Genomic DNA, 13,761 nt, shown 5'->3' on the forward strand with positions numbered 1-13,761 from the left:
ATACCCACCATAGTGGACAGCCTGGCCCCGGAATTCCCCCCTCTCCCCCCTTCTTGTCCCACTACCTGGCAGGGAGAAGTGAGGATGGTGGGGGGCGGCTAACACTGCTACTTTGGGACTGTGGCAAACTCGGGGAGGGCACGACAGCCTATGATGCTGTGATGTTGCGATTATGAGACCTCTCAGCCAGTCTATCCTGTCCCCCTCGCCCCCGCCCCCGCTTCGAGAGTCACCTCCAATCGCGGGAAAGTGCCCGGCTGCGGGTGGGGCACTGGGGGGGGCAGTCTGGGAGGTAAGGTGGAGGGTGGGCTGGGGGAGACTCAGCGGGGAACCGTACGCATGCGTACTGCGTGAGCTCAGAAACAGCCTGGCGTCCTAGCAACGGGTTCCAGGCCACCGTCTCGCCGCAATAACTGGCTTTCCCCAGAGTTCTAGTCCCACTAGTGGTCTCGGCTCGTCCCGGTACGCAGCTCTTCCTTATCGTTTCCTTTTCTCTCCTCTACTGGTTCGATCTCGCCTGTAGTGTGTGTCCCCGAGCCCTGAGCCGGCTCCTCAAATGAGTACTCGTGGTTCCCAAATGGGAACCAACCCTTGCCGCCTCAGGCTCGCCCTCCCAGGGCTGAGGTGGCTCCTGGGGTTGGGCCTGTTTCTGGGGCTTCAGGCCGTCCGCAGCGAGGCCTTCTACCTCCCCGGGTTGGCTCCAGTTAACTTCTGCGAGGCGGCGGCCGGAAAGAATGCAGCCTGCAAGGTGAGGACCAGTGGAAGGCAGTGATATGTGAGGGGAGGGGTTCAGATAAGGGTATGGGGCACACCGGGGGAGACCATATTCGCGAGCTCTTTGCCTCTGACCCAGAACGCCAAAGCCCTCTCTATGACTGGGTGTCTCAATGTCGCTATCTTTGAGCCTCGCACTTGGAGGATCCGGACCTCTCTTTTTCCCAGATTCTCTTTCCCTCCCTTTTGGCTCCTCCCCTTAGTCTCCGTTCGTCCAACTCCCGCTCAGCTCTTCCTCCGTCCTAATAACTCCTCCTTTCCCCCCAGCATAAAAGTTCTCTTGGCTCTCTCCCTTTCATCTCAGCTTTTCCTCTTCTCCCTCTTGGCTCCGCCCCCTCCCTCCCTTCCCCTAGGCCCCTCCCCTCCCCTCCCTCCCTTCCCTTGCAGCCCCTCCCCTCCCTCTCGGCCCCGCCCCTCCCTCTAGGCTCCGCCCCATCTCTCTCCACCCCTCCGTCCCTCACTTCCATCACAGCCCCTCCCCTCCCTCTTGGCCACGCCCCCGTATCTCGGCCCCGCCCCTCATTCCTCCCTTCCCCTACACCCCGCCCCTCCTTCTAAGATTCCCCTCTGGGCCCTGCCCCTCCTGCCTGACTCCACCCTTCTTCCTCTTCCCTCTGGGCACGCCCTCTCTTGCTTCCTTCTAGAAGTGCTCCTTCTCCACCGCCCTTAGGTTCTTTTGTTCCGCCTTCCTCTGAGCTCCTCCCTCACCTCTCTCCCTATGGGCTGCTTCTCCATCTCTTTTAGCTCCTCTTCCTCTGTCGCAGCTCCGTACCTTCCCACGCCTTGGCTCTTTCCTCTCCCTGTCTTCTTCCCTTTCCTATTGTCCCCCATGTACTCTCTCCCTTTCAGGACTCACAAACTCACTGTGGTCTTTTTTTTTTTCTTTCCGTTTTTATTTAAATTCCAACTAGTTCACATACAGTGTTTTATTAGTTTCAGTTGTACAATTTAGTTATCCACAGTTCCATGCAAAGACTTGGAGCTCATCACAGGTGCACTCCTTAATCCCCATCGGCTATTTCACTCATTCTCTCACCTACCTCACTGTAGTCTTAGTTACATCCCCACCATGTTTCTGTCACTCCTCACTCCTTCGGTCTCACGCTTTTTACCTCCTTAATTCTTATTAATGCACTTTGTCTCCCCTGGGCCCTTTACCTGCAAACACCAAGATATTATTTACCGCTCAGACTTGTGAGAATAAAACGAGACAATGTTTTGAAAAGCACAATTACACCTAGTGCTTAGTAAGATTTAAATAAATGGTAACTATCATCAGTATTAGATTTTTTTAGACAGAGATTTCTTTTTTTCTTTAAAGTTTATTTAACTCATCTCTACACTCAATTGCAGCTCCATCTCAAGATTCCAAGATCAGGAGTCACACGTTCCTCCCACTGAAGCTGCCAGGTGTCCCTAGGCGAAGATTTTCTCTTTTTTTAAGATTTTATTTATTTATTCATGAGAGACACACAGAGAGGGGCAAAGACAAAGGCAGAGGGAGAAGCACGCTCCATGAAGGAAGCTCAATGTGGGACTCAATCCTGGGAATCTGGGATCACACCCTGAGCCAAAGGCAGACACTCAACCTCTGAGCCAGCCAGGTGTCCCTTTATCTCATGTATTACCAAGTTCATAGTCAGATTTTCCTAGCTATCCCTGAAATAACTAAACTAGAATCCAATCTAGGACCAGGAATTGCATCTCTTTATTATAGTCTGGGGTTCTTATAAAAGAGATCAGTCTGTTTTTCCTGTGCAATGGGCCTTCTCCAGGGCTTGTCTCTTTGCTGCCTTGTGATAGCATTTAGATTGATTTAATAGTTAAAATTTTAAAAAAATAGTTAAACTTGAAGTCTTTGAAAAGTAATTTGAAATATATGTCAGTCTAGGGCAACCTGGGTGGCTCAGTGGTTTAGCTCTGCCTTCAGCCCAGGGTGTGATCCTGGAGAGCCGGATAGAGTCCCACAACAGGCTCCCTGCATGGAGCCTGCTTCTCCTTCTGCCTGTGTCTCTGCCTCTCTCTCTCTCTTTCTGTGTCTCTCATGAATAAATAAAAAATCTTAAAAAAAAGAAATATATGTCAGTCTACAAAAATGTTCATCCTCCTGATTTTAATGATCTCACTTAGAATCATATACAAGGTTAGAGACAGATAAGAGATTTTTCTCTGTGAATGTCTCAACTACCTGGGTTTTTTAGTCACATAGTAACCCTCCCTGAAGAGCACCGATATTACCAGGTTTTCATGTGTCCTGCTAGGGACTTCATGAATAAATGAACAACTATGTGTTTATATTATTCTTTTCCTCTTTTTCTTTTTTACACAAATGGGAGCATACTGTTCTCATCTTCATGTGCCTTTATCATTTAACAATATAGCTTAGAGATCAATTTATATTATTGTGTAAAGAACATCCTTGTTCTTTTTTAAAAAAAATATCTTATTTGTTTATTCATGAAAGAGAGAGAGAGAGAGACAGAGAGAGAGAGAGAGGCAGAGACACAGGCAGAGGGAGAAGCAGGCTCCATGCAGGGAACCCGATGTGGGACTTGATCCCAAGACTCTGGGAACATGCCCTGAGCCGAAGGTAGACTCTCAACCGCTGAGCCACCCAGACATCCCTTTATTTTGTATTATTAATGAGTGCTTTCTTTTCTTTTTGTAGTCATCCATACCACTATTTGTAAATAGATTGGATTCAGCAGAATCTGTTCTACCTTATGAATATAATACGTAAGTTATAAATATTATAATTATATCTGATATAATTGATATAATTTTGGTTATATCATAATTCCAATATTATTGTGTTAAAATGTGTTTTACTTTTTTAAAGACAGTGAATGAAAGCCCCAGATATACTAAGAAACATGGTGGTAATTTTATAATAAGAGTAACAGGAACAAAACGATTAGGATAAAAAGCTTTCAGAGTGAGACAAATGCTTAAAAATTTAGGAAGTTGCTATACTTGATTATTCTAAGAGAAGCAAATTAGAAATTTACTACATTTTGGGCTTTAAGAAATCATTGTGGAGTTGTAGTTTTTTTCTAAAACATGGGATATGAAGGTTTATACTAATGTTTTTAATGGATGCAAGTGCTTAGTTTAGTGGTGAGCCAGTATCACATCATCAAGATCAATATCAAGCATTTGAGAATAACAACAAACAATGTACTTTTTCAAAAAATAATTGTAGCTCCCCTTGGTATTACTTTATTTCCTAAATAAACAGAAGTAAAATCAGATCTAATTTCCATTAAAATACTAGGTTTAAATGTAGGGTGTTAGCATGAGCATTTAAAATATTACACGAGCCTACCATTGCTTTTTATCTTCTACCATTTTATTTTTTATTTTTTAAGATTTATTTATTTATTTATTTATTTATTTATTTATTCACGAGACACAGCGAAAGAGAGGCAGAGACACAGGCAGAGGGAGAAGCAGGCTCCATGCTGGGAGCCTGATGTGGGACTTGATCCCGGGTCTTCAGGATCACGCCCTGGGCCGAAGGCAGGCACTAAACCGCTGAGCCACCCAGGGATCCTCACTTCTACCATTTTATATTCAATTTTATATATTGACATTTACTTAGAGGTAGTTGTAATTCTTTTCATGTAGTAACCGTTTGATTTGTGTGTGAATCTGTGGGCATGTATTTGAGGAGGGATTATGTTGTTAAGTTCCCCTTTGATCTGAACTAATAATAGCAGTTTCTAATCTCAGGTTAGAAGTAGTACAGATTTGAAACTGCTCTTTGCTTATTTTTATGTTATTTGAAGTTTAACCCTGAAAATACTGTTCGTTTTTTTTAAAGATTTGATTACCTACATTACAAGCATCAAGTACCATGAGCTATTTATTTATTTATTTATTTATCCATTCATGAGACACGCACACACACACACAGAGAGAGAGAGAGAGAGGAGAGAGAGGCAGAGATACAGGCAGAGGGAGAAGCAGGCTCCATGCAGGGAGCCCGACATGGGAGTCGATCCCGGGACTCCAGGATTGCACCCTCAGCAGAAGGCAGGCACTAAACTGCTAAGCCACCCAGGGATCCCTACCATGAGCATTTTAAATAATGAATTCATAGCTATAAGAGGTTAAACAATTTAAAAAGGAATCTATAATGAGGTCTTTAAATCATAATTAGACACTTTCTGGGTCATGTTTTTAGAAGTATCTACCATTAATGGTGAAGAGGCTTGACAAATTACAAAGATAGATTTGCTGATTTTTTTTAACCTTACCTAAACTTCTCCTTTAGCTTTGACTTCTGTCAAGCATCCGGAAAGAGAAACCCTTCTGAAAATCTTGGACAAGTACTATTTGGAGAACGAATAACATCATCTCCCTATAAGGTTATTCAGCGGATCTTATTAAATATTATTTTAAATTGAATCTTTTTTTCAAATTTTTTTTTATTTTTTATTTATTCATGAGAGACACACACACACAGAGAGAGAGAGAGAGAGAGAGAGGCAGAGACACAGGCAGAGGGAGAAGCAGGCCCCATGCAGGGAGCCCGATGTGGAACTCCAATCTTTTCAAAACTGGCTACTTAAAGTTGTTGCAGAGTCTTTGTTTTCAAAAGAGGTAGAAGAAAAGGAAAGATAGGTTGTGGTGTTGCCAGAAGAATGCATGAAAATGTGCTCTTGAAATTCTCTGCAGTAGGTAGTGGTTCCAGATAAAGATTTTGCCTTTCAAATTTTATTTTTGCTTTATAAAGAAAAAAAAGTTTACTTTATTGTTCCTGCATATTTTGGGTATGGTGGTATAAGCACATGTCATTGGACTGTCATTGGCTATTGATTTTACCTTCAATATCTTAATAGATATGAGGATAGAGTAAGAATGTTTTCATAAGCAGTATGATTATGAAGGCATTAACTTTTTCCTTCTTTTTTCCAAATTCATTGAAATCTACTTGAAGTACAAAAAACTGCACATATTGAAAGTATATGCTTAAAAAAAAAGAAAATATATGCTTTAGGGGAGGCTGGCTGGCTCAGTCCGAGGAGCATGTGCCTCTTGGTCTTGGGGTCATGAGATTGAGCCCATCATGGGGTGTAGAGATTACTTAAACTAAACAAAAAGAAGAAAGTATATAGTTCAGTCAATTTTAATTTATGTATACACTTGGGAGACCATCAGGCTTTAGGTTCTTTTTTTTTTTAAAGATTAAAAAAATTTTTAAAAAATTTATGATAGTCACACAGAGAGAGAGAGAGAGAGGCAGAGACACAGGCAGAGGGAGAAGCAGGCTCCATGCACCGGGAGCCTGACGTGGGATTCGATCCCGGGTCTCTAGGATCGTGCCTTGCCAAAGGCAGGCGCCAAAACGCTGCACCACCCAGGGATCCCCAAAAAAGATTTGGTTATTTATGATAGACATAGGGAGAGAGAGAGGGAGGCAGAGACACAGGAGGAGGGAGAAGCATGCCGGGAGCCCGACGCAGGACTCGATCCCGGGACTCCAGGATCGCGCCCTGGGCCAAAGGCAGGCCCTAAACCGCTGAGCCACCCAGGGATCCCCAGGGTTTAAGTTCTTTTAAAATTATTTATTTTGAAATAATTCTAGATTCACAGGAAGCTACCAAAAAACCATGAACAGGGAGCTGTCATTCATTGTACCCTGTGCCCAAGTTTGCCCAATGATAGCCATCTTGCATGACTGCAGTACGATGGCAAAACCGAGGAATAGGCATTGGTACAGTGCACAGAGCTTATTCAGATTTCACTAGTTTTACCTGTACTCACTGGTGTGTGTATGTCTGTGTGTGTGTATGTCTGTGTGCATGTGTGTGTGAGAGAGAGAATGAGGGAGAGAGAGAGTGGGGGAGGGGTAGAGGTAGAAAATATTCAAGCAGACTTCCTGCTGAGTGCAGAGCCTGACAACAGGGCTCGATCTCCCAACCCTGATATCATGACTTGAGCAGAAACCAAGAGGCTGAGACTTAACCAACTGAGCCACCCAGGTGCCCCTGTCTCCTCTTTCCCCCATTTTATATTTGGATTGTTTGTCCCTTTACTATTGAGTTTTCAGAATTCCTTATATATCTGAGGTGTGATTCCTTTGTTGCAACAGTAGCATGCAAATTGTTTTTTTCCAGTCTGTAGCTTGTGTTTTCATCATCCTTTTTTTTTTAAATATTTTATTCATTTATTCATGACACACACACACACACACACACACACACACAGAGGCAGAGACACAGGCAGAGGGAGAAGCAGGCTCCACGCAGGGAGCCCGATGTGGGACTCGATCTGGGGACTCCAGGATCACGCCCTGGGCCGAAGGCTGCGCCAAACCGCTGAGCCACCCGGGCTGTCCTTCATCATCCTTTTAAAAAAGATTTTACTTATTTATTCATGAGAGACATAGAGAGAGGCAGAGACCTAGGGGAGCCTGATGCCAGACTCAATCCCAGGACCCCAGGACCATGCTCCGAGCCAAAGGCAGAAACTCAATCACTGAGCCACCCAGATGTCCTGCATCATCTTTTTTTTTTTTTTTTTTAAGATTTTATGTTTGGGGCACCTGGGCTCCCCACTCAGCATTGAGTCTTCTTTTCCTTCTCCCTCTGTCCCTACCCCTGCTCATGCTCTCTCTTGTCTCTCTCTCTCAAATAAATAAAATATTAATTTTTTTTTGTTTTTAACTAATCTCTATACCCAATGTGGGGCTCAAACTCATGATTCTTTTTTTTAAAATTTTTTTATTTATTTATGATAGTCACAGAGAGAGAGAGAGAGGCAGAGACACAGGCAGAGGGAGAAGCAGGCTCCATGCACCGGGAGCCCGACGTGGGATTTGATCCCGGGTCTCCAGGATCGTGCCCTGGGCCAAAGGCAGGCGCCAAACCGCTGCGCCACCCAGGGATCCCCTCAAACTCATGATTCTGATATTAAGAGTAGTATGCTCTACCAACTGAACCAGCCAAGCAGCCCCATATTTTCATCTTAAGTCTTTCACAGAGCAAACATTAATTTTTATAAGGTCCAATAATTAAGTTTTCTTTTTATGGATTGCGTTTTTGGTGTCAACTCTAAGGAGATGTCATAGCCTTTAGGTTTTAAAATTTTTCTTTCATGTTTTCTTCTAAAACTTTATAGTTTTAAGTCTGTATATATTTAAGTCTGTGATCTATTTTGCGGTATTTTGTGCAAGGTATGAGGTTTGGATGGAAATTACAGGTTTTGTTTTTGGTTTTGATTTTCGGGGTCTTTTGTCTTAAATGTGCAGTTGCTTTAGCACTACCTGTTGAAAAGACTCTCTATCCTTCTTCCGCTGAATTGCTTTTGCACCTTCGTCAAAAAATCACACGGACATAGTTGTGTAGACCTATTCTGGGTTCTCCACTGATCTATTCCTTTGCTCTGTGTGTCAGGCATTAGCTGTTTGATAATTAAAGTAGCACAAAATACTCCCATGCAGTACCATTGTCCTAATAGATAAGTGAACTTTTTCAAGAAATGCTGTTCCTTGGAATGAAGAAACATGATGGTATTTAAAAAAAAAGAAAGAAAACAGTGTTCTTCTCAGTTGCCAAGAAGAAACTTTTTGGTTGATATTTGTATGATTTCAGGCTATGAGGTGATAACTGTAACTATTTTTCATAGTTTCTTTTTGCTCATTATTTCCTGATTGATAACAGTGCTCCTTTACCCTGATAATCCCCCATAGCTAGACTTGTATATGAGAGGTTTCATAGTAAAAGTATCAAATATTTTATTATCACTTCTTTGGTAACAGCTCTATTGAGAGACATTCATATGGCAAATAATTCATCCACTTAAAGTGTCCAATTTTTTAAAGTAAGCTCTACAGCCAAGATGGGGCTTAAACTCACAGCCCTGGGATCCAGAATTACATCCTCTATTGACAGAGACAGCCAGGCGCCCCTTAAAGTGTCCAATTTAATGTTTTTTAGTATAATCAGTGTTGTGTGATCATCACTACAAGGGATTTTATTTCTACTTTTAAGTAAAGGGTTCTATATATATCAAGGTGCTTTTAGGAAGCTACAGTGGATATTATATCTCACCTTATATGTTCTTGAAGAAGGCAAATTCTTCTGCTTAGTGGTAAAAGCATATTATGTGTGTGCATGTGTGTAGTATAATCATTTCAGATATAAATGGAAATTCAAAGGAGATAGTATTGAGGATGATGGTACACTGAAGTCTCTGAGGGAAAGTTTTATCTATAAGATAAAGTGCTTATTTTGTGATACTTGTTTCATAAAATTTACTCAAATCTTTTACTCTTTTAATACTTTCTTAACAGTTCTCTTTTAACAAAACGGAAACATGTAGAAAAGTTTGTGTAAAATCCTATGATACAGAAAATGACAACCACATGAGAAAGCTGGCTTTTTTGAAGAAAGGAATGCAGCTAAATTATCAACATCACTGGTAGGTTTGAGATAACACTGAGATAACATGACTTAATTTTTGAAGTCTTTTCCAAAGTAGTTTGTTTTTTATAAAGAAGTAGTTTTAATAGATACTTGAAATGGTATACTATTCTTTGTGACTTTTTTTTTAAAGATTTTATTTATTTATTCATGATAGTCACACAGAGAGAGACAGAGAGGCAGATACACAGGCAGAGACACAGGCAGAGGGAGAAGCAGGCTCCATGCAGGGAGCCCGATGTGGGATTCGATCCCGGGTCTCCAGGATCGTGCCCCGGGCCAAAGGCAGGCGCCAAACCGCTGCGCCACCCAGGGATCCCTATTCTTTGTGACTTTGACTTAAAATTTGAACTTTAATATATGCCAGAAGATATTGGTACTGCTTGGTGTGAAATGGTTGTTAAATCTTTTATTTTTAAAATATTTATACTTAGGATTATTGATAACATGCCAGTAATATGGTGTCAGGATATTGAGGATGGAAGAAAGTACTGCTCACCGGGATTCCCGATAGGATGTTTTATTACCAAAACGGGTGTATCGAAAGATGCTTGCATTATCCATGTAAGTGTTGAGAACTTGCTATAGAAATATAAGAATGTTGCTTCACTTATAATTTGCTTTCTATTATTGTCACTTAGCCAACATTAATGGGATACCTACCATTTTCTAAGTTTTGTGCTAGGTGTTGGGAATACAAACTCAAGTACACATGGTCTTTGCCCTCTAGAAGTTCACAGTCCTAAGGAGACAGACCTGTAGACAAATCAGTACAATAAAATATTCTATGATAGGAGACTACAGACAAGGAGGATATAATGGAGAGAATGAAAAAGTATTTGTGAAATAAATGGATGGGTGAACATTTATAGTAGGGGAAATCAGTGTGATCAAGAATTTGGAAATCTGAACCAGGATGCTATGATTGGGGGACTGTGAGGAGCCGAGCATGTCTGTGGTATAAGGTTTAGGGTTTGGGAGATACAGCTAGAAATGAAGCTGAAACAGAGAGTAGTAGGCAGCAGCCAGGTCATGGAGGGAGGTCCTCTGTGCTGTGGTAAGGGAAATCGTATTGAATGCCTGTTATGTGCCAGGAGCAATGTTATATTACTTTATACAGTGACTAATTTAATCCTTAGAACAGCGCTATTGCTAGGATCTACTGCTGCCATTTTACGGATGATGAAACTCAGTCTCCGAGAGGTTGTGACATGACTAGAGGCATACAGCTAGTTAAGGGGCAGCAGTAGGACTCCAACTCAGATCTTTTTATTTTTTTTATTTTTTTTTTTTATTTTTTTTTAAATTTTTATTTATTTATGATAGTCACAGAGAGAGAGAGAGAGGCAGAGACACAGGCAGAGGGAGAAGCAGGCTCCATGCACCGGGAGCCCGATGTGGGATTCGATCCCGGGTCTCCAGGATCGCGCCCTGGGCCAAAGGCAGGCGCCAAACCGCTGCGCCACCCAGGGATCCCCCAACTCAGATCTTTTTAGCTTGGCAGTCCCAATCTCATTGTTTTGCCTTGTGGTTATCAAACAGTCTCCCCCTGGGCGCTAGACTAACAGGAGTGTCTTGGGGTTGTCATGGAGGATGACTAAAAGGCTGAGTGGCCATGAAAGAGCTCAACCAGGAAAGCATTGCTTTTAATCTGTTTTATGTGTGGAGACTCGATGCAGGTCAGCGATGGGGACAAAGTAGACGGGAGAAGGAATAGTATAGGATGACTGCCCAGTTTCTGGCTTGGTTATCTAACTGATGGTACCCTTAGCTATTTCTTTCCAGAGAAAAGGGCAATACTTCTTAAATTTCAGTCATTTATGCACTGTCATCTTGGCGATTTTTGCCAAATCTGAGGCACCTTATATTATTATTTATTAAAAATTTTTGTGTCTATTTTTAGTAATCTCTACACCCACATTGGGGCTTCAACTCTTGACCCCAAGATCAAGAGTCATATGCTCTTCTGACTGAGCCAGCCAGGTGCCCCTGAATTGTTTTTTTAAAGATTTTTATTTTTAAGTAATCTCTATACCCAAAGTGGGACTCAAACTTGCAACCTTGAGATCAAGAGTCACGTGCTCTACCAACTGAGCCAGCCCAAGGCCCATTATTTATCTATTTTTGATAATCCATAACAAATTTACTTAGAAAGGAAACTATAATATCCCAGAAAATATAGGTTTAGTGTACTGCTTATATTTTTTTGTTCACTTTCAAATATGTAGATATAAAAGTAGAGTAGAATATAGTTTTTCACCTGCTACCTAAAATCATCTCATCTATCCCCAGTGATATGTATTCTTCACAATAGGAAACATTGAGATAGGGCATATGGGAGGAGAAGCAGCAAACAACTGCTTAATTGGCAATTGATAATTGTTTTAAAGTAAGGGAGAAGGGGTACCCGGCTGGCTCAGGTCATGAGTTCAAGTCCCATGTTGGATGTAGAAATTGCTTAAATAACTAAATAAACTTAAAAAATAAAGTAAAAGGGATCCCTGGGTGGCGCAGCGGTTTGGCGCCTGCCTTTGGCCCAGGGCGTGATTCCGGAGACCCGGGATCGAATCCCACGTCGGGCTCCCGGTGCATGGAGCCTGCTTCTCCCTCTGCCTGTGTCTCTGCCTCCCTCTCTCTCTCTCTCTCTCTCTCTCTGTAACTATCATAAATAAATAAAAAAATAAAAAAAATAAAAAGAGAATTGGCAGAAGAGAGGAGTTAATGAATAAGAGAAATTTTGATTAATATAGTCTGTGTTTGATAGCATATATGAAAGTGGGTTCTTTGGGATGATGTAAAAACCACATCTTTGAAGACCAAGTCTGTGAAGAATAAATGGACCAATAGAATTAAAGAGCTATAGTTGGGGATCCCTGGGTGGCGCAGCGGTTTGGCGCCTGCCTTTGGCCCAGGGCGCGATCCTGGAGACCCGGGATTGAATCCCACGTCGGGCTCCCGGTGCATGGAGCCTGCTTCTCCCTCTGCCTATGTCTCTGCCTCTCTCTCTCTCTGTATGACTATCATAAATAAATAAAAATTAAAAAAAATAAAGAGCTATAGTTGGCCAGGGTAGCAGTGACTTTTATCAAAATTTAGGGATCCCTGGGTGGCGCAGCGGTTTGGCGCCTGCCTTTGGCCCAGGGCGCGGTCCTGGAGTCCTGGGATCGAGTCCCACATTGGGCTCCCTGTATGGAGCCTGCTTCTCCCTCTGCCTGTGTCTCTGCCTCTCTCTCTCTCTCTGTGTCTCTATGAATGAATGAATAAAATCTTTAAAAAAAATTTATACATTCACATTGTGCAACCACCTCCAACATGGTTACAAAATACATGTTTATAAAAACCTCATACTAGGGGATCCCTGGGTGGCTCAGTGGTTTAGCGCCTGCCTTCGGCCCAGGGCGTGATCCTGGAGTCCCGGGATCAAGTCCCACAACAGGCTCCCTGCATGGAGCCTGCTTCTCCCTCTGCCTGTGTCTCTGCCTCTTTCTCTCTCTCTAGGTCTCTCATGAATAAATAAATAAAATATTAAAAAAAACCTCATACAACCCAGAGGTATAAAGAGTACAAAGTGAGAATCTCTCCATAATCCACCTCAATTTTAATAGATTCTTTTTATGGATATGTAATTTCTTAATCTAAGTGGGATTATTTTATATACATACGTAAATAATATATGTATATATTTATTTCTGTAATCTACTTCTTTGTTTTAGAAGTTTATAATGAATTTTTTTCCGTGGTCAGTATCTATCTACCTATCTATTCATATATAGATGGAATACAAGAACAAGAAAGTGCTTATGCTTTTTAGCAGTTTCACAATATTTCATTGTGTGGATGGAACATAATAATTTTTTAAAGGTTCTCTTTTTATTTATTTTTAAAAGTTAATTCACTGGGAGACCTGGGTAGTTTAGTCAGTTAAGTGGCCAGCTCTTGATTTTGATTCAGGTCATGATCTCAGGGTGGTGAGATCAAGCCCATTATCAGGCTCTGTGCTCAGTGGGGAGTTGGAGCCTGCTTGAGATTCTCTCCTTCTCCTGCCCCCTCCTCTATTTATTTATAAATAAATAAATCTTTTAAAATAGTTTATTTTTAAGTAATTTCTACACCCAACGTGGGGCTTGAATTCATGACCCTGAGATCAAGAGTTGAGCGTTCTTCCAACTGAGCCAGTCAGGTGTCCCAGTTTTTTTTCAAGATTTTGTTTATTTATTCATGAGAGACACAGAGAGAAAGGGAGAGGCAGAGACACAGGTAGAGGGAGAAGCAGGCCCCACACAGGGAGCCCGATGTGGGACTCGATCCCGGGTCTCCAGGATCAGGCCCTGGGCCGAAGGCAGTGCTAAACCGCTGAGCCACTGGGGCTGCCCCAGGTGCCCCAGTTTTTTCATTTTTTGGTAAATATTGAGCCAGCCTCTGGAATGTAATTTTTATCCACTTCATCATGATTAGGTGTTTTCAATTTTTGTTATTTTTTTGTATATTTTTTAATGGGGTTTGGTTTGCCAACATATAGCATAACTCCCAGTGCTCATCCCATCAAGTGCCCCCCTCA

The 13,761-nt window shown here is 42.1% G+C and overlaps 1 protein-coding gene across 1 annotated transcript in view; it reads left to right on the forward strand.

Annotated features, from left to right (window-relative positions):
- Nucleotides 1-395: 395 nt before the first annotated feature.
- Nucleotides 396-13,761, forward strand: part of LOC611979 (transmembrane 9 superfamily member 2-like) — a 76,771-nt gene continuing 63,405 nt past the window's right edge. The window contains exons 1-5 of the mRNA XM_038586617.1: nucleotides 396-748; nucleotides 3,443-3,510; nucleotides 5,051-5,144; nucleotides 9,074-9,201; nucleotides 9,638-9,767. Of these exons, the coding sequence (XP_038442545.1) occupies nucleotides 557-748; nucleotides 3,443-3,510; nucleotides 5,051-5,144; nucleotides 9,074-9,201; nucleotides 9,638-9,767 (612 nt within the window). The 5' untranslated portion in view covers nucleotides 396-556. The remainder of the gene's footprint in view (nucleotides 749-3,442; nucleotides 3,511-5,050; nucleotides 5,145-9,073; nucleotides 9,202-9,637; nucleotides 9,768-13,761) is intronic.

Source organism: Canis lupus, chromosome X (genome assembly GCF_011100685.1).
Source record: "Canis lupus familiaris isolate Mischka breed German Shepherd chromosome X, alternate assembly UU_Cfam_GSD_1.0, whole genome shotgun sequence".
NCBI classification, from domain to species: domain Eukaryota; kingdom Metazoa; phylum Chordata; class Mammalia; order Carnivora; family Canidae; genus Canis; species Canis lupus.